Source organism: Meriones unguiculatus, chromosome 15, assembly GCF_030254825.1.
Source record: "Meriones unguiculatus strain TT.TT164.6M chromosome 15, Bangor_MerUng_6.1, whole genome shotgun sequence".
Lineage (NCBI taxonomy): Eukaryota > Metazoa > Chordata > Mammalia > Rodentia > Muridae > Meriones > Meriones unguiculatus.
The window spans coordinates 70688052-70709684 of NC_083362.1; the positions used below are offsets into that span (position 1 = coordinate 70688052).

Here is a 21633-nt window from a genome sequence, read left to right on the forward strand (position 1 = left end):
AGACACAACAGTGTTTACTGCAATGGAGCAGACAACATATTTGGTCAACTGATATCTCTATCTTTCAACGTTTTAAAAAAAATCCATCCACTTGTGACACACTATAAACCTTGTACTTGGGGGTGGAAATAGGATGATAATGATCAAGACTGGCCTTGGCTACATGTCTCGAGAGAGAAATTTTATATTAAAAGGTTACTTCAGCTACACAATGACTTCAAAGCCAGCCTGAGTTAAACAAGACCCTGTCTACACAAAACAAAAACATTCCAAAGTAAAGGGGAGGGGATGATAAATATACAATATATTCATAGACAAAATAGCAAATCAATTTTCGCTTCTAATAAACCACTTAAGAGCCAGGAGGTGGTAGCATACAGTATTTGAAAGGCAGAGATAGGTGGATCCAGAGAGTTTGAGGCCAGCGTGGTCTACAGAGTGAGTTCAAGGACAGCCAAGGCTACACAGAGAAACCCTGACTCAGATAGATAGAGGGAGGGAGGGAGGGAAGGAAGGAAGGAAAAATAAAAGAAAAACCAAAAACCAAAACCAAGCAAATAAAAAATCTTAATAAGGTTAATGTCATATTATTATATATATTTCTACATATATATGTATACCTTTATATATATTTGTGTGTATATATATGTATATACCTTTCTACATAACATGATAGTGATAAGTGATAGATAATAACTGAAACAGGACTAAGAAAGCCTACTGTCATCAAAAAAAAAGCAAAAAAAGTATGTGCACTTGCATAGGTAAAACAGCTGCCTTCTGGATAAAAAGGATTAAAAACATGCACTGATTTCTACCCTTTCACAAATGACACTAAAATAACATTAAAAAAAAATCTTGCTGAGCTGAGTGATGGCACACACCTTTAATCCCAGCACTCAAGGAAGGCAGAGGCAGGCAGATCTCTGAGTCTGAGGATAGCCTGGACAGAGTGAGTTCCATGAACAGCAAAACCCTGCCTCAAAAGCCAACAAAAATCTGTCACATAAATCCACAAAGGTGGTAAGCATGAAAGACCTACAACCACAACTCAAATCCCCAAGTGAAAAGCAGACATATGAGGCACTGCAGTCCAAATGCTGAAGGCAGAAAACCAAGATATTAGTCAAGTAGAGCTGAGGGCACAGACACTAAAGATTCAGGAACTGATGATGCTAAGAACCTTGGAGAAATTTTGGGGTTAAAATGCAACCAGAATTCTAGGTCCAGATTACAGATTTCCTGTATAATTTCCAATTATACAACTGGGCAACTTTCTAGAACATTGTATTTTACATGTAAATTACAGAAATCCTTGATAAAGCAGGCAATCACAAATAAGTATGGCATATCCCCACCCCAGACTCCAGGATTCTTTTCAGTTCAAGCACCTCAGAAAATTTGAAAAATTGACACACCTTCAATTTCAAAAAGGAGTTTCAAAGAATCTAAGAAAAAGTAATCTAAAAATATTAACAGATGAGGTTTCATTACAGAATGATGTAACCAATCATTAGGCAATAAATCTCAGTCAAACCTAACTCATGTACTCACAGCTTAAAAATTGTATTTCTGTTCTTGCCTTACACTTGACTAATGAGAAGGCAAGCACAACCACCAGACACTGAAGAAAAGTCCCTGGTTTCAACAACAACAAAAAAAAAACCTATCCAAACACTCTCGAACTCATATACACAAGTTAGAAAAAGATCAATATTCAAGCACAGAAAACTACTACTGTAGTCAAGAAACAAATGTCAATAAACCAAATGTAAGATTCTATGTAGAAAAAAATAAATCATAACAACAATCTCTTAAAAATAAGTAAACATGTGGACGAGGATGTAAAAAGAGAAAGAAAGCTACTAGAACAGAATGAAAAGGAAAACCAAGGACAAAAAAAAAAAAAAAAAGAAAAGGATCATAATCATGTAAGAGAAAATCCCCTGTGGCCCTAAAATAACAGAAAATAAACAAGTACCAGGCAACTATCAACTAATAACCATCCTGGTTTGTCTGGCACAATCCTGGCTTTTAGGCTCAAAGTCCAAACCTAGTGAAAGTCCCAGATCCAGGAAAACAGGGACAGTTGGTCAACCTAACAAGGAACCAAAACAAACAAAAGCAATGAGATCGCTTGACTTTCTAAATAAAATGCTTGAGCTTCCACAAAAGCAAATTACTAAATCTAAGATACAGGTACTTATAGTACTAAAAAATAAAAGCAAAGTGGTAAGAAACATTTGAAATCCGAGAAAATAGTCAGCTATGATTATATGCATCTATAATCCCAGCTCTGAGAAAGCTGAGACAGGAGAACTATGAACATGAGGCCAGTACAGCTAAATGGAAAACAGTCTCCAAAACGGGAAAACCTGAAGGACACCTACAGCTGAGACAGTGACACAACCAGGCACAAAGAGCAACCATCTGGCAGTCTCATATCTTCAGCAAGATGAAACAGAAACATGTAGACCATTAGGAAGAAATATAGAATTGAGGAAGTGATACAGTCAAATCAAAGTAGGGAAAGCAACAGCAACAATAAAGAGAAATTACATGCAGTGATGCTGGACCCAGCTTTTTATGTGGATGCTGTCTATCTGACCTCAGGTCTTCATCCTTATGCAACAAGCACCTTCTTAGGTAGCCATCTCTGCAATCTAGGAGCAGGCTGTCTCTTCTCACTTGTTTCTGAAGCAAGGGTCTCTGCTCTGTTTCTGCTCTTTACTTATGGTTAGCTTGCTTGTAATTCTCCTTTATCTTCCCAACTCACACCAGAAATGCTCGGATTACAGGTGAATGTCACTCCATCAGTTTCAAGATCACTCTCAGGTCACCAGACTTGTGTGGCAAATAAACTTTGAGCCCTCTCTGTGGCCCTTCCTGGTAGTTTCTCAAAATGTTTATAAATTTAAATTATTAAACTACCAGGTTATTTTAACAGCTGCCTTGTAATGTAGGCAACTCTGTGTTTGTGTCCCCGCATGGCCTTGACTGGTGTAGAGCTTACTATGCGAGCGAGACTGACCTTAAACTCACAGGGCTCTTCCTGCTGCTGCCTCTCAAGTGTTTAAAGGCCTCCCCCACAACTTGACATCCAACCATCTTTTAAGTCTTCTACCTCGTAAAAGACAAAAATAAACCCATCTTTCTACCTCAACAAAGATGTCACTATAAAAATCAAGAGTCTAATTTCTAAATTCCTCACTGCTGGTCAATTCATTTTAATTTACTCCCTCTGTTCTAGATGCAAAACACCATGTAACAAACTGATGGAGCGTCAGGAAAATTGCTTTCTCAGAATTCCACATCTGCCTGATTCTTGATAGTTCCAATAGTGGCCAAAAGCTGTATCAATTCACCATGAGAACATGAATTTAAGTAAGAGAGAAATATGCTGGTAATATCATGTTATCAACAATGTGCACATTGTTTTGAGACTAAACGAGAGCTATAGCCACATCAAATGAGAAATAACACCTTTAAATTTTTCTGTAAGTTTTAGTTTAATGACCAACTATTCTTTGTTTTAACTTGCCATTATCTACTACTCACTTTGAAATTATTCTTTTAAAAATCAGGTTACAGTAAGAAAAACGTAGCTAGCAAAATAATCTGTAATAACTAATACTGTCAACTTGACAAGATCTAGAACCACTAAAAATACAAGCTCCGGGCAGTCTATCTAAGGTTCGTAAGGCCCACCCTAAATAGGAGTGGCATCATTCCTTGGGCTAGAGTTCTGGCCTGCATGAAAAGGAGACAGCTAGCTAAGCACCCGTATTTATTATTTTGAAGACAATTTCATCAATTGTTTCATTCTCTTGTTGCCTTCACTCCCTGCCATGATGCCAGTGAAGCAAAATAAACTCTTCCTTAAGCTCATTTTGTGAGGCTATTTTATTTCAGCAACAGTAAAAGTAACTCAAACATGCTTTATAAGATATTCAATAAAATATATTTTTTAAATCGCCTAAACCAGTACTGTAGGACTGGTTTTACATTTATGACAAATTTGCAAGGTGTTCACATAGTCAGCAACAAAAACATCGTAAAATGTCAAAAATGGACATCAAGAGTCACCACATATCATCCTTTCTGGAGTACCTTTCCAACCTCTTCAGTGAATTACTAATCAGTTCAACTTAGAAGCAGCAAAAATGAAGGAAACCTGTCACTGAGGTAGCAGCTTCACTGTTCTTCTCACATCCTAGTACCTTGAAAAGAACATCAGCCTAGGAGACTTAAGGAAGGAGTACAATGGAAAGGCTCTTCCTGTACAATTATCCAGAATAAATGCACTGTATCACTTCCAAAGTGTACTCTAACTTCTGCTTCCCAAAGAAATAGTAACTGATCATATAAATCTGCAATACTTGGTATAGTAATCCCAGCAGATAAGAAGCAAGAGGTGGAAAGGAGAATCAGGTACTGAAGGTCATCCTTAGTACATAATGAGTTTCTCAGTAGCCTGAGCCACATTAAGACCCGTTTCTCAAAAGCAGAAAAAAAAAAGTTAGTCAAACACAAGTTCTTCAAAGACTTCTCAAAAGCTTCCTAGCTTTTAATGCATACTCTGAATCTCCTTGAATACTTGGATCACAAAGAATTTTCCACAAGGCATCCTACATTAAATCAATTAAACCAAAATGTCCCCTTAACATAAAGTTCTTGTCACTCAAACCCTAGAATAAGCTCTTTACCCAAAAAGTACCATTTATCATTCAATTAACATTTGTTCACATTAAAAGTTGAAAAAAAAAAACATCAATAACAAAATAATCTACCCAATATGAAGTATTTCTCATCTTAGCTCACAAACCCGTAGTCTTGTACAATCCTGAGGAGAACTGGCTCTATGAAGTTGTCCTCTGACCTTCACATAAGCGTGCCTTGGTATACTTACAGACATAGGCAAAGATAGAACAGACAAGATAGATTAGACAGACAGACATAGACAGAGACACACACAAATACTTAAAAAAATTAAAAGGAAAAAGGCTAGTCAGGGGACTAGAGTAAGTACAGTGACAGAACACTTGCCCAGCATGTACAAGGTTCTGAGTTCAATACCACGCACCACAAAATTTTAAGATCCCATTAAAAAACTGATTAGGATTCTGAATATGACCTTCCACATTCTTTGCCTTAACTTTATAAAATTAATTTAAAATCATATTAATTCATGTTTCACAAGCATTAATATTATTTTGTAAATAAGATTAGAGGAAAGTTTGGCCCTAACTATATGTGGTAGTTTGAGAGAAAATGACCCCTACAGGCCCATAGGGAATGACACTATTAGGAGGTGTGGCCTTGTTAGAGGAAGTGGTCACTGGGGAAAGGGGGAGCTTGAGGTCTCAGATGCTTAAGCCATGCCCAGTATAACAGTCTTTTTTCCACAGCCTAAGATTAAAATGAACTCCTCAGCTCCTTCTCCAGCACCATGTCTGCCTGCATTCTGCCATGCTTCCTGCCATGATGATAATGGACCAAACCTCTGAAATTTTTTCTTTATATAAGTTGCCATGGTTATGGTGTCTCTTCACAACAATACAACCCTAAGACACTGTAATTGAATGTTTTGTTATTAATAAAACTGGCAAGAGTAACAGAAACTAACATCTGAGTGTTCCCAATGTAGAAACAGATTTGCACTATAGACAAACCACTGTGCTCTGTTTGCCAAAGTTACTTGCTTTCAGTTGTGCTTCTGTGATGAATGACCTCATAATAGGGACTATGTTTAGTAAGTCTCTGAAGATATGAACTTACTCTTTAAATAAGTATTATGGTCATTCCACAATATATTTTACAAGCTTTCATACAATCAATCACCACCTGCTAAAATGACAGAAACAGTATTCAAATCTAAAACAGTAGATTTGTATTTTGAGCTTTCTCCCCCAAAACATTAATATCTCAAAACCTGTAACAGGATTCTTTTCTTTCAATCTCTTCATTGCTATGCATTTTCACTTTAAGAACAATTTCAGAATGAGTTTTACTATCAGCTCTATGACTTCTTTGTTTTATGACCTTAGACAGAAACTAAATCAATGACTCCATTACCTAAGATCTGAGAATAATACTTGTCATAGAAAGCTGAAAGACTAACGAAGTGATCCATAACTGTCAAGCACAAACAGAAAATATTGGCTAGTATTTTATTCTGAAACTGTTTTTTCACTTGCTTAAAAAAAAAATGGCAGCAGGGTGTTGTAGCACATATCTTTAATCCTAGCACTCAGAAGGCAGAGGCAAGGTGGATCTCTGAGTTCGAGACCAGCCTAGGTCTAAATAGTGAGTTCCAGGACACTTAAGAGCTATGTAGATACAGCTGGGATACAGAGTTAATAAAATGTAACGGATAAGAAAAATAAAATAAAATAAAATAAAAAGAGCTATGTAGAGACCATGTCTAAAAAAAAAAAAACAAATATATGACCAACAACAGAGTATGAAACCTGTAATTTGTAAGGTGGCTATCACTAACTCACCAGCAAAAATATATCAAATAAAAATTTAATTCTCAAGGGTCATAATAGCAACAAATCACCCTTTTTTTTTTAAACACTAAAGTATAAAAACTAACAAGGTAGAGGGAAATAAGGAGGGAAAACAATGAAGAAATCAAGAGTTTCAAAGTCCCAACAAACTATATTCAAATCCTAATTATCCCACCTATAGAGTGTATCTATCTCCCACCTTAAAAGTATAAAGTATACAAAGTGTAAATCTCTACCTCCAAGTCTAAATAAAAAAGGAAAACACAGAGCACTTTCTTCTGTTTCTTTGCTTGGATGTATTGCTCTTACTCTTCTACAAGCTTCAAGAGGGCAATATTTTTTTCATTAAATTAAGTAATCAGCAGTTTGTGGAATGTATGAAGCAACCATCTTATAAAAAGCACCTTAAAACTCTTAAAATATTGCAGTTTTAAAAATCTAGTACAAAATACCAACTTGGACCCCCTCCCACCCCGCCATGCTGACATTAGGAAACAACTGAATAGCTGATGCTGTAAAGACAAATATACAGACACTAAAATAAGATTACTTAGCAGTATAAGACATTCTTTATCTGTCTCTACAATTTTAACTTGCCTTTCAACTAACATGCACTGTTATGTGGAGATAAAATAAAATTTGACAGCACAATCATTCCTGACCAACCAAGAAAAGTTCTTTGAGTAAACAAAGTTCTTCCCATAAACTTACTTGCTAATTTGGCCTGTAATCCAGAAGGTCCAGGTTTTGATGTCTCTGACTTAGAAGACCCTGGAAGAGACAGTTTTGTTTTAGGTAGGCTAACTTTAGGGCTGAAGCGAGCAGCCCAATCAAATTTTGAAGAGCCACCAGTTTTACTCTGTTCCTTTTCCCTGCTACTTCTTCTGGGACTAGGGCTGGATGCTGAACGGGAACGCCTGGCCTTGTTCTGGTCTTTTCCTTGTTTCACCCTGGCACCTGGTGGTACAGTAGAAGAGGCCGAGGCTACAGCCGAAGATGAAGAGGAAGTAGAGGCAGCAGAAGAAGAATCAGTGATGGTGCTACACCCAGCTTTGGCTGAGGTGGCCGATTTTGAAGCCAGCTTGGTGGGTTTTGCAGATCTCTCTTCGGCACCAGTTGATTCAGACCCAGAACCACTCTTTACACAAGAACTCTCTGTCCTCTTTCTTTTCTGACTCCGTGAACTACCAGCAGCCACACTCTTTCTGGTGTGAGCCTTGCTTGTTGACGGCAATTGTGCAGATTTCAGTTGTTGCTCCTGGTCTAAATGTCTCTTCTTTGACTTACTATGTGGCTTATTGGTTTCTGAGAGAGACTCAATATGCTGAAATGCTCTGGGCTTTTTTGCAGAGCTAGGAGAATTGGTCCTGTTGTAGTCCGGACTAGCACTGCGTTTCACTCCTCGAGAATTGTCTTTCTTAGGCACCTGTCCCGTTGTCTGCCTTTCTGAAGTATTGGCTCTGTCTGAATCCTCTGGTTGTGGAACTATGACAGCAGATGATGAACTGCAGCTTCTAAGAGGTTAGATAAGAAAAGAGTTAGCCGTAGCCTGCCCTGAGTAAAACTGCATCTAACATTTAAGTTCCCAACTCCCCTAAATCTCTGGACCTTTGGGGAGAAAAAGGTGGGACAATGCCTGAGAAGTTCACTGTTTAACATTTTCAAATAGTTCAAAATGGAAGAAAAAGGCTGTGATTTTTAAATATACTTTGTTAGAAAATAAGCATGCTTCTTATAGGAGTGGAGAGGGAAGAGATATTATCTCTCTCTCAAAGCCCAGAATGGTCTATAACTAAAAATGGTTTCAGCTAAGACTGCCTTTGAACACTGGTCCCTCTGCTTCCACATCCCATATGCTGTAATTTTAGTCTTATGGCACCATTCCCAGCTCAAAATAATACTACCACTCCTAATCAAAAGATTTTATTGTTTTAAGAAAGAAATGCTTAGTGGTTGAGAACTTCTATACTGAACTTGTATAGTATACTGAAGCTCTATTCTAAAAGACAAATGTTTTCCCAATGTGGAGAGATAAATATTACATTTTCTGAAAGGTTAAACATCATCTTACTGTAAAACAAAGTTCGTCACAGTAACACCTCTTCTTAAAGCTTCCTACTAATCAGAGATCTACACAGACTGCTCACTGGTTAAGAGTACTTGCTGCTTTTATTGAGGGCCAGGGTTCAATTCTCAGCAACCACATGGAGGCTCACAACCACCAGTAACTCCAGCTCTAGAGGATCCAAAGCCTTCTTCTCACCTCCTCTAGCACCCAAATATATGCATGCACACACATACTTTAAAAAAAAAAAAAAAACAGAACACTGACTTTAACAGGTTCTGGCAATCAGCATTAAGAAAATAGTAACTAATACCTTGAAATGCTGACATGGGGGAAGCAATTAAGAGCAGCTGCTACTCTTCCTTAGGACTTGAGTTCAGTTCCCAACACCTATACCAGGTGGGTTACAACTACCTCTAACTACAGCTCCAGGGAATTCAATGTCCTCTTGTGGCCTCGGTGGGTAGTGGATTCATGTGCAATTGTCCACACAGATGCACACATATACACAGGGTTTTTTAATGCCTATCATGAATTGTTAAGCAAAGGAGGAACCCCTTGACTCCCCTAAACAAGTAAAAATTTCATTGCCTAAGTAAATATACAAAGGGAAAAAAAAAAAACTTGTAGTAACATCTGAGATAACCGCATAAGCTTTAATATTATGCAACAATTCAAATGCAATTTAAGTCTTCCTTGAAATTGTACAAGCAATGTGAAAATTTACCTTTTAGAAAGGTGTCCCCTTGACAGTTCAGAAGTAGTATTAGACTGCACTTTGGGTGCCTTAAAATTAGATTTTCTACTCTCAGGAGGGATATATCCCTTATGTTTTGCCTGCCCTAAATGTGACCTGTCAGCAGAAAATCAAAACAGAAATCTATCAGGACACTGAGATGCAAACACAGTATCAAAAGTGAAATATTTTTACACTTAAAAAGCCTCCCAAATCACAGTTGACCTATATTTCTTCCAAATATTCATAAGTAATGATCCTATCAAATAATCTGAGAAAAGTAATTTTGTTTTAGAACCAACCACCTCTATACCCAAAGGCTGACAAAATGCATATTGTGCTTACTTAAGCAAGTTTTTCAAATTTCATTATGGAAACTCAAATACTTTAACACACACAAAGCAAATGTACTACTTTTAATATCACAGTGTGTGGTAATGCACAGTAGGTTAACTAAGTGACAATTTATTATATATCCCAGAAACTGAGAACTCTGAATGTTTTAAAAGGGAAGAAATGGTAAATAACATAGGTATATTTAACTTGACAGATTTTAACATTACATAACATATAGATATCAAAGTACATTATTACACAGTACCCCGTAAATGTGCAGTTTTTTAATTTAAAAAATAGGCAATGTTACTAGGGTTTGTAAAAGTTAATTATAGCTGGATACGCAGACCAGTGAGTGGTAAAGCATGTGCCTAGCTATCATGCACAAAATCTCAGTTTAAGTCTCCAGCACAGAGCATATGGGAGAAAAAATCTGGAAAAAACAAAAAACAAACTTTGAGTGGTAAAGTGTGTGCCTAGCTATTATTATGCATAAGACACTGGTTGCAATCTCCAGCACAGAGGGTAGGGAAAAGAAACTGTTTTTGAAAAGAGAGAGAGAGAGAGAGAGAGAAGAGGAGAGGAGGAGACGGAGGGAAGAAAGGGTGGAGAGAGAGAGAAAAGAAAGAAAAAGAGGAGAGGAAGGAAGGAAGGAAGGAAGGAAGGAAGGAAGGAAGGAAGGAAGGAAGGAAGGAAGGAAGGAGAGAAAGAAAGAAAGAAAGAAAGAAAGAAAGAAAGAAAGAAAGAAAGAAAGAAAGAAAGATAGATCTTTGCAGGAAAAACAATTGTGATTCACAAAATGATGGTTTCTACTATGTACATTAAAACTCAGGTAAGAACATAAATATAGAATCAGATGAACCCATTTTCAACCTGGTTTTGCAGAGAAAAATCAATGCAGTTATCAAATAGCAAATAAAATGAAATCAAGACAGTATTAATCAACAAGTATACGTGTGCACATATACACATATATTACCCTGGAGATAAAGTTAACAATTAGCACAAAACATTAGTGTACATCCAAAAGATTCCAGTGATATACCTACACTTTGTTTATTTACAACAAACTTTATTATCAATGAAGCATTATCCTAAAAGCAAGTTTGAATGTGTAACGTCACTCAGGGTCTGTATGATATTTACATATTCAATAAAAAGGCACATAAACATTTATCAAAAACTGATATTAGGCCAGGGTGGTGTCGCACGCCTGTAATCCCAGCACTCTGGGAGGCAGAGGCACGTGGATCTCTGTGAGTTCGAGGCCAGCCTGGTCTTCAAAGCTAGCTAGTCCAGGACAGTCAAGACTTCACAAAAAAAAACCCTGTCTTGGAAAAACAACAAAAACAGTATTAATAAAAACAATTCACACCTATGTTCTTTTAAAAAGTATATGCTAATAAGAAATGAGAGCACAATGTAATCAATAGTCAAGACAACAGGGCTTGGTGTAAAACTTGGGGTGATTATGCAGTAGACCCTGAGTGAGTTCCAGGACAACCAGGGCTACACAGGGAAACCCTGTCTTGAAAACCCAATAATAATAATGAAGATAATAATGGAGGAGGAGGAGGAGAAGGAAAAGGTGGAGGAACAGAAGACTACAGTCAACTCTAGATTATGTACTTTCAAATTATCTTCAAAGCAAGTCTCAAACAACTGTTGCCTTTTAGAATAAGAGTTTTTACTGTCACTTCCTAGATACTTTACATCACAAATAATGCTATTTAGTCAGAACTTCGGTAGGTAAAGGATTAACTACGATCTATAGGGCCCGGTAATTAAATCACTGGTGAATCATATAGCTTAGTACGCATAAAGGCCTGGGTTCAACTCCCAGCACCATACATACATACCAATACATAACCCAAAGAAGATTACAAAAATATCTAAACTTCATGTCAACAAGCACCCTGCACTTAAGTGACTAGTTAACATTTGCATAGTTCCTTATGTTATAAATTTTTTAAAGTTTTAATTCATACAGATATGGTGACACATCCCAGCCCTTAGGTCATAATTTGAGGCTACCCTGACCCACATAGAGAAAAAACACTCTCTTGCGTGCGTGCTTTCTCTCTTGGGCTTCCCCCCTCCTCCCTCCCCCCCTCTCTCTCATTCACACACACACACACACACACACACATACACACACATACACACACACACACACACACACACACACACGCACGCACGCACACACAAAGAAAAGCAAGCAACACACAGGCACAGGTATACACATAATGCACAATAAATACAAAAGCCAAAGCAGACAAAGAAGAAATGTTTTCTAGATAGCAGTAACACTGTCCCTAGAGATAGACACTGCTAACAGTGATCCTATTGTCATCTTACAAGTGTAGGCTAGGAGAAGTTAGCACACAATACAGAAATCAGTGTCTCGGGGCTGAATGTGGTAAACAATGAAGTGCTTGCCAAGCATATGAAGGCCATGGTGTCCACCCACAGTACTGCAAAACTAAAAGAAAAACAAAGAACCATTTCCCGATCAATATATAACAGTCTCACTAGTAAATATATAAAGGTATAATAAAATGAATGAATTTAAAAAAATAAAGTACTCTAAACATGTGGCAGTGAAATACATGGAATAGTGTTTTACAGTTTTTATACATAAATTTCCCAAACTACAAATGAAGCAACAGAACTTACTTTCTGTCTACTACAGTCCTACTTAAGGCACTGAAATCTGTCTGTACTGCCACACTCCTCACAGATGCCAACACATGAATAAACTAATGTAACATCAACAGCCAAACATTTACGTATTTAAATGTTACTTGGCACTGGTTTTCTTTCTGCGTATTTTTATTTCTGTAAAATGCTAATACATGATAATAGTGTTTTTAAACAGTGGGTAAGCAAATATTTTATATAAATAACTCATTCTAACACACTAAAGGGTATGGTGGTGCATGCCTTTAATCCCAGCACTCACAAGCAGGTAAGGTAGATCTCTGACCAGCTGGGGCTACATAGTGAGATCCTGTCTGGGAGGGGGGAAAAGTATTAAGGTATAATAAAGGCAGATCCTATGATATACACTAATGATTGATGACAGGAAAACCTGTATCTGGCAGAGTTGAGAATTAACTATACTAACTTAGTTCAGTAAGTATACTGGGTTTACTCACTACCAATTTATGTGCAATTCATGACAGGACAAATATGTTAATAAGTCTGGTCTTTGTCCTCAAAGAGGTCAGTCTCATAAAACATTCAATCTAATAGGTGTTCTATATTGAAGTCCCCCCACCCCAAACATACAAGTTACCTCTAGCAAGAAAATACAGGCTTTGCAAATATCCAGCTTCGAGCCTGCCTTTAAAGAATGAACAGCAATCAAAGAGGAACTCAGTCAATAGCCAAAAGTAGAGGCAAGAATTTACAAAAGTCCACATGCTGCTTAGCAAATAACAGGAAAAGAAAGTCTCTAAGATGCTGGAACCTTATAGCTATCCTTAGTTTCACTCCCAAATTTTTCATAGCCCCAGGGGAAAGGGAAGAAACACCGTAACAATGAAAAATTGTCAGCTGATGTATTTGGTGCTGACAGAGCCCACCACCTCATGAATTACTATGACTGTTACACAGCCTGGGTAAATATCTATTACAATGACTAAATATATTATCTAACCTAACCCTAATCTTCAAATGATACCGAAGAGGCTAGGTTCCCATTTTCTTAAGTAAGAAGAGAAGCCTCTCTGGGTAAGAAAGGTGCCTGATTATTTGATTTGCAAAAATTTTCAAGAGGAGACACTGAACAAAATAAAAGGCCTGCATCTCTGACTAACTGTTCCTACCAATTCTAGTACTTGATCCTTAATTGTACATTAAAAAGGAGATGGTGCTGGAGAGATGGCTCAGAGGTTACAAACACTGGCTGTTCTTCCAAAGGTCCTGAGTTCAATTCCCAGCAACCACATGATGGCTCATAACTATCTCTAGTAAGATCTGGTGTGCAGGCAGAATATTATATAAATAATAAATAAATTTAAAAAAAAAAAAGAGGAGATGGTATGCAAGAAAAACAGAAGAAACATCAATTCAATCACACTGAATCTTACATACAAAGGAATTTTGAATATGGACCACTGTTAAGAATGAGAAATAGAAAAAAAAAAAAAAAAAGAATGAGAAATGGCTGGGCGTGATGGTCCACAACTTTAATCCCAGCACTAGGGAAGCAGAGGAGGCAGATGGATCGTTCTCTGTTAGTTCATAGGCCAGCCTGGTCTATGAAGTTGAGTTCCAGGATGGCCAGGGCTACACAGAAAAACCTTGTCTCAGAGAAACGAGGGAAACAGAGATGTGACTGCTCGTGGTGACTCGCCTTTAATCCCAGCATTTGGGAGGCAGAGGCCTCTGAGTTCAAGGCCAGCCTGGTCTACAGAGTGAATTCCAGGACAGCCAGGGCTATACAGAGAAAACCTGTCTTGGGGGAGAAAAGAGAAAATGAGAAATGATCAAAGTACTTCCTCAATAAAGGATGGAGGTTTCTCAATATGTTAATGATATGGCTTTTGAACTCAATTTTACCAAGATATATTTAACCAAGAAATATATCGATACTATTTTTTGTGTCCCATAAAAACTTTATAATAACACCATTAAGAATCAAATGGTTGGGGCTAGAAGGCTCAGCAGTTAAAAGCACTGGCTGCTCTTCCAGAGGCCCTAGGTTCAATTCCCAACACAATGCTGCTCACAACTATCTATAATTCCAGTTCCAGGGGATCCAGCATTCACTCAGCTATACATGCAGGCAAAACACCCATGCACATAAATTTTTAAAGTTGTTTTTGAGTTAAGAATGTTACTCAATATTACACTACTTTCCTAACATACTGAAAGCACTGGGTTCAATATCCAGCTGCAGAGGGTTCAGGTGAAGGTGGGGCTTTCAAATATTTGCATTTCCAACTGGAGAATAGTGGCCTCTTTCTGGCAGTGACCAAGGCAAACATTATAAATCTTGCTTCTCAGCCCCAAGACAAGACAGATTATTCCTCTCACCACTATCAATTTAATTTTGAAGGTGTAAACTCATGTAAAACTCCAGGCTTAAAACTGGGTAATTTTAGCAGTCAAATTTACTTCGACAGACTAAATCTACTAAGCACAAGTTACTAAGCCAACACTGGCATAATTGCTTTTAAAAGTTGCTCAAGCCAGAACAAGCAGCGAGCGGAAGAATCAGAAATTCATGGTCATGATCAGCACATAGTGACTTCTGACCAATATAGGCTACAATAAAAAACCCTGCTTCAAAAAGAAAGCACTGAAATGTCCTCATAAAATTTCCCTCTGCCCAAACATGATGGAAGTTACAGCTTCAAACAAAATGAGCAAAAAAATCATATGAAAAAAGAGCTTGATGTAGCTAAAGATGACTCCGTCATCAAAAGGTTCATTCCTTCCTAGAATCCATCCACATGGCAACCACAGATATTCCCAGCACCAAGGGATCTGACACTCTTCTCCTGCCCTCAATGGGGACAGAAAGTCAGGCAGTCAGGCAGGCAGGCAGGCAGGCAGGCAGGCAGGCAGGCACGCAGACACAGACACACAAACACACAGACAGACAGACACACACACACACACACACACACACAGTAAGGAGGAGGAATCTTTTCGGGGAAAAAGAAAGCAGAGAATGTGAAATTTTGAAGACATTAATGTTCATTAAGAATCAAGATATCGTAACGCTGATGGTTTGTATTTCATGTGTAGAAAAGTGAACAGAAAAAAGCAAAAAGTCACCATTGCTCAAGAGCCCTGCCAAAGTGAAACTTGTCAAGACTGATACAGTCTAACTCTGCTTTTCTGTCTGACCACAGGAAGCAATCAATACACCAGGTGGTAACTTTACAATCACATCTTTATACCTTTGTCATCAAAATAAAGAAGCAAAAAATTAAATTAAAAAATACAGTTTTTCACAATTTAGTTCAGATGTTCATGTGAACATAAAGTCTTGTAATTTCTCTTAATTTTGACCAAAGGCTAGGCAATGGTCAGCTAAAATTAGAAGGAATCTAGTTAACAGAAAGAAGTAACAGTAACAACCACTCAAGATGAATGAGAAACCACTGAAAGGAGAAGGGCTGCTGTGATAGATGTTTGATACAACAATACCGCCACTGTAAAAAGGCTCCAATTATTTTCTTTTTGTTTGTTTGTTTGTTTGTTTTTTCAATACAGGGTTTCTCCTGGAACCAGGCTGGCCTTAACTAATTCACAGAAATCCACCTGCCTCTGCCGACCCAGGTGCTAGGATTAAGGGCGTGTACCAACTCAGCCCACCTTGTTTTTCCAAGTACATATTTACTACATAGCCCAGGCAGGCCTGTTATTCATCATCCTCCTGTCTCTAAGTTGAATTACAGGCATATGATACATGCCTGTTATGTTTTTAAACAATTTAAAGCAAAGAGAACCTACTCTATTTGAGAACAATGCTAAAAGGGACAAAGGAAAAGAAGTGAATGTATAGTAATACTCAGTTACTGGCTTAAAATAACTTGGTAGAGAGTATCAGAAAAATAATAACAGATGAACAAACAGAAAAGGACAAACAGATGAGTTTGCCTGTAGATACTAGGGACCCCCAACATGTTACTGCAATAAGTGTAAAGAGAAAATGTGCTCTGAGGTTTCTGCAGAATTTGATACTGGAAGAGAGAATATACTACATTAAAATGGAAACCTGGGGGCTGTAAGATGGCTTACTGAGTAAAGGCACCTGCCACCAAATGTGACAATCTTTGAGATTCAGGACTCACATGGTGGCAGAGAGGACCAAATTCAGAAAGTTTTCCTCTGATTTACTGTCAACAGACTATAAGACACACAGAAATAAATGTATTTTTTTAAAGGAGTAATTATTGAATTGGTTATTGAATTATTGAATCCATTATATGAATGTAATGGAAAAGTATAGTATCATTTAAATGAAGCAACTGTATCGGCAACTATAGATTTTGCAATCTATAGCATGATAATGTGTCTCATACAGCTAGTGAAAATTAATAAGACATACTATCGTGTAATATCCTCTTAAAAAAAAAAGAACCAGTCACAAACTAAGCTAATGTCCTCTTACTAAAAAAAAGAAAAAAAAAAGAAAAAAAAATCTCATTTTATTAAGATTAAGTCAACACCGTCTTATACTTTTCTTAATTTCTATAAAATTGCAAGACTTAAGAGAACTGAAATCTAGATTTTTCTACTGGGTATTATCTCATTTATCTACTGTAAATCCCATCTTGCCAAACCTAAAACTGCCTTATTCCTCTCCAAGAAAGGACTAGGATTTAATTTTTGTGGAATAATTTTTTAAATGTCAGTTAAGCAAATTAAACACACATTTCAGAAGTCTAGATATATAGAAGGAAACAAAATATGCAAAAACAGACTGCTTGTTGTGATCAAGTAACTCAAAGCAATCCATCAACAAGGAAAAAGGTATAGTGGGCTCAGCACTGCAGAGCACTTAGTCCACAGTCACGGGGCCAACTGGACATGAACAGGCATATACCACAGAAGAGGAATCGTGTGGCACTCAAGACAGTAAGTAGAGAAAAGAGAATGTCAGCACTAGACTAGCTTTCTTCCATTTCCCCTGTATTATCTGAGGACCCCAGCACATAGGATGGTATTACTTTCTTTGGGGGTTGCAGCAGAGCTTTTCTCAGTAAAAAGTGTGCCTTGCTATATCTCCTAAATGACTCTAGTCTAGCAAACTGACAATGAAGATTAACCTTCATCACTTTGAGACAACATGAACAGAACAATTAAAGTTACTTTTCTTAATTATAATAATGTAAATTGAAAAAACTAACACAAAACAAGTTGAAACGTTAAAATTTTAATATAAGCACACTCTTTTTTATTTGTTTTGGGTTTTTTGTTTGTTTTTCGGGACAGGGTTTTTCTGAGTAACCATGGCTACTTTAGACTCACTCTGTAGACTAGGCTGGCCTCGATCTAACAGAGAGATGCCTGCCTCTCTGCCCTCCAAGTGCTAAGATTTTAGGCAGGCACCACCACACCAGGCACAAGTTTGGTTTTAATTTTGGTTTTGCCTGCCCATCTGAACTAATTTTTATTCTTTTGGGACCACAGATGTCAATCAGTGGCACACTGCTTACCTACTAGTCTTTGCCAAAACTCTAAGTTCAATTCCTAATGCCACAAAATAAAAGTTATGAACTTTTATATTATAAATTTTTGATTCTATGAAGTTCTAAAAGGAAAAAAAAAATTCAAGACACAAACATTACAGAAACAATCTGTCCAATCCTGGAAGAAAACTTAAATTCTGTGGAGTGTGTGATCATCAGTAAACAAATTCAGATTGAAAAAACAGGGGTAAATATTTAAGTTAACAAAGGATAAAAACAGCAAGATAGGATACTGGATACACAGGTGCAAATAGCTATATTCTGAACTCTATTTCAAAGACAAAAATCCAAATGTAAGCCAATGTTGTTTCTACATAACAAACAAAATCTTTCCGTAAAACTTTTACATGTATTTTTTGAGTATGCATGCAGGCATGCGTATGCCAAGATGCAAATGTGGAGATCAGAGGACAATATTTGGGTGTCAGTTTCATTATTACACCAAGACAAGTCCAGGAAATAGAAAAAGCTCATCATACGTGGCAGCAAACACCTTTTCTTGCTAAGCCAACTTGCTATCCTTAAAAATCTTTGAAGTGTTAAAGTTTAAAGTCCTGAAAAATATCAAACATCAAGTAATTATTAAAATTTTGTAAGACCAATTTCTAAATAAGGGTAAGATAGATTGGATTCAAACATTATAAAAATCAAACCATAAAAGAACTCAGGAAAAAAAAAAGCTATTCTTCATTTAAGGAAGGGACAACAAATAGGAATGGTCTTAATTTTGCAGACCTCTACACATTAAAACAACACATAAGGGCTAGAGAGATGGCTCAGAGGTTAACAGCACACTGGCTGTTCTTCCAAAGGTCCTGAATTCAATTCCTAGCAACCACATCGTAGCTTACAACCATCTATGATGAGATCTGGTGCCTTCTGGTGTGCAGGTGTACATGCAGACAGAATACTGTATACATAATAAATAAATCTTTAAAAAAAAAACACATAAAGCCAGTAAGGTAATAATCTTCCATTAAGAGCTACAATTATGTAACAAGCACCTTTGAAATTAAGACAAGCAGGGGCTGGAGAGATGGTTCAGAGGTTAAGACTTAAGCACTGGCTGTTCTTCTAAATCTGGCCAATATACAGCAAGATGCTCAACTCACAACTCTCAAAAAGGCTGACTTTTGCCAATGTGCCCTTTTTTTCTGCAATGCTTGGGGATGAAGCTTGTTGCTAAGTTAACAGAATGCTTTCTCGGCATTCACAAGGTCCAAAGTTCAATCCTCAACACTGCATAATCAAATATTCTGCTAATCAATACCGAAAACACCTCAACTACATGAAACCCAATGGATATGCACAAATAGGATTATAAACTAAACCAATCTTTAACAATCTGTGAAAGTCACCAAATATTCATATCCTTAGAGTTTATAAATACATTTTCAGGAATAAAAACATAACATCACTTAAATGTAATAATAGACATATCCATTCTTTCATAGAAAAAAAATAAAAATAAAAATAAAACCTTTAGGAGGTGGGGAGGGGCACTAGAATCTCCAACCATGGGATTTCAAATCATAGAAAATTCATGTTGGCATTTCAAATTCTCGTGTGGAATATTATAGAATCCTGGAAAGTACAGACTCAGTGAGAGCAACTGGTCACTCTAAGTCTATACTCCTACTGTACTACTTTATGCTAAAAATTCAGATATAAAAAAAGGCAGTAAAAAGACATGGAAAAAACTACAACCATGGTTACCTCAGTGCTAAAACTAAAATGATCTTATCGTCCCTTATCTTCCCATTTTGTAGTCTCCATACATATTTTCACAGTAAAAATGATCACTGACACAATTTTAAGCAAAGTTGCTATAAAAGTTCACCTAATCCCACCACTGCCCATTGAGAAAACAGGTGAAAGCACACAGTACAGTTAAAATTATACTGCATGGCCAAGAGGGAAGGGATAGCCTACAAATACCTGTGCTAGAAGTGGAAAATGCTAGAAGTATCCCTGAGAGCAAGCCAACAGAGAAGCAGTAGAAGGAAGTTTGTTTGTTTTTTCCCTAAGGAAAAAAAAAAGAAAACAGAAAAAAGAGGAACAGATCAGCTATCATCCAAAAACTCAGAGAAAAGAGAAAAAGAAAAATAATAGGAATAAGATGTCTATATAGACAGCAATGAAAGATGTGAGAATAAAAGGAAATGGTCAGAAGACAGTATTTTCCTTTATCTTAGGAATGAGTGCAAATTATCATTCTTTTAAAAGGGTAAAGGGGACTGAAGTGATGGCCCAGTTAAGAGCAATTGCTGGTTGTTGATGAGGACCCAGGAGTCATTTCCCAAGCATCTATATGGAAGATTACAACCACCTCTAGCTCTAGTTCCAGGGGTTCTGACACCCTCTCCTGGCCTCTGAAAGGCATATATGCGCAACACATACATACATGCTAGCAAAATAAAACAAAACAAAAAAAGACACAAAGTAAAGATGAACCTTAAAATAAAAAGAAAAGGTTAAGTAAGTTACTAACCACAGCCTAGTGACACATGCCTATAATCCCAGCATTCAGGAAGCTATGGCAAAGGGATTCAAAATGGTGCCAGCCTATACTAAATAAATAAGTCTTGTTGATCAAGTGAAAAGTTAAATAATAATGAAATAGAGCCACAGCTTGAAAGGTAGTCTGGATTTGGGAGGAGGGAAGGTAAACTAGAAGGAGACTACACAACAGTGGCAGGTTAATCCTATACAAAAAAACAGCAAACTGAAACCCAAATTTTAAAATTCTAAGAGATAGCCAGGTAGTGGTAATAATGCAGGGCTTTAATCCCAGAACTCAGGGAGGCAGAAGCAGAGACAGGTGGATCTCTGTGAGTGTGAGGGCAGCCAGGTCTACAGACGGTTCAAGGACAGCCAAGGCACACAGAGAAACCCTATCTCAGAAAAAACAAACAAACAATGCTCCCCCTCCCCAAAAAAAAAGCCAAGGAGAAAAGCCTACCAGTTAAGTGCTAAGCTGAATGAGAATATTCTTTGATCATAAGTACTCAATAGCCTCCTTTAAGTCTTTCATCATCGGGACCAAGGGGTCTCTGCAGTTAAAACAGGTTGATAATTCAACTGACTGTAAAATCAAGCAGTCTAAATAATCACATCTTGAACACAAACTAGCTGTATCAGATTGAGCTACCTTCCACATTTAGCAGAATTTCCCTGGTCTCAACTAAAAAGAAAAGGGTTTTAAGTGTAAAACACGCCACTTTAGTACTGCTGTGAGTACTATTAATTGTTATCATCATTTCACTCCTTAGATCTTTATCAACACACATTTACAAGTCCACTGTTCCTGGGCTGGAGAGATGACTCAAAAGTTAAGAGCATAATCACAATCCTAGCACTTGGGAGGCAGAGGCAGGCAGATCTCTTGTGAGTTCAAAACCATCCTGGTCTACAGAGTTTCAGGATAGCCAAAAAGAAACACCATCTCAAAAAAGAAAAAAAAAAAAAAAAGGCAAAAGGCACACACAAAAAAAGAGCACAAGACTTGACTGGAATTCCACTTTCAGCAGTTCACAATCACCTGTAAAAATGCAACTCTAAGAGACCCAACACCCTCTTCTGCCCTCCATTAGTGCATTTACAGTCAAAAAATACACACACACACACACACACACACACACACAGTCATCTTCAAACCACAACTGCAATTGTTCTGTCCCAATTAAGGTCAATCCTTTCCCACACAAAAACCACTGGAGAAATATTCTCAAGATTAGATAATTGTTAAAGAGAGCATGATCTGGGATGTGA

At 37.3% G+C, this 21633-nt stretch overlaps 1 protein-coding gene across 17 annotated transcripts in view; it reads right to left on the bottom strand.

The window, feature by feature from the left end:
- The window catches only part of Trip12 (thyroid hormone receptor interactor 12), a 131952-nt gene that overhangs the window by 72823 nt on the left and 37496 nt on the right, over window positions 1-21633 (bottom strand). For 10 of the 17 annotated variants that reach the window (XM_060368738.1, XM_021650876.2, XM_021650869.2 and 7 more), the window contains exons 3-4: window positions 9305-9430; window positions 7224-8026 (exon numbers count right to left, since the gene is read on the bottom strand). In XM_060368738.1, the coding sequence (XP_060224721.1) occupies window positions 7224-8026; window positions 9305-9430 (929 nt within the window). The remainder of the gene's footprint in view (window positions 1-7223; window positions 8027-9304; window positions 9431-21633) is intronic. The other 7 variants (XM_021650882.2, XM_021650883.2, XM_021650881.2 and 4 more) reach the window with 2 other exon arrangements.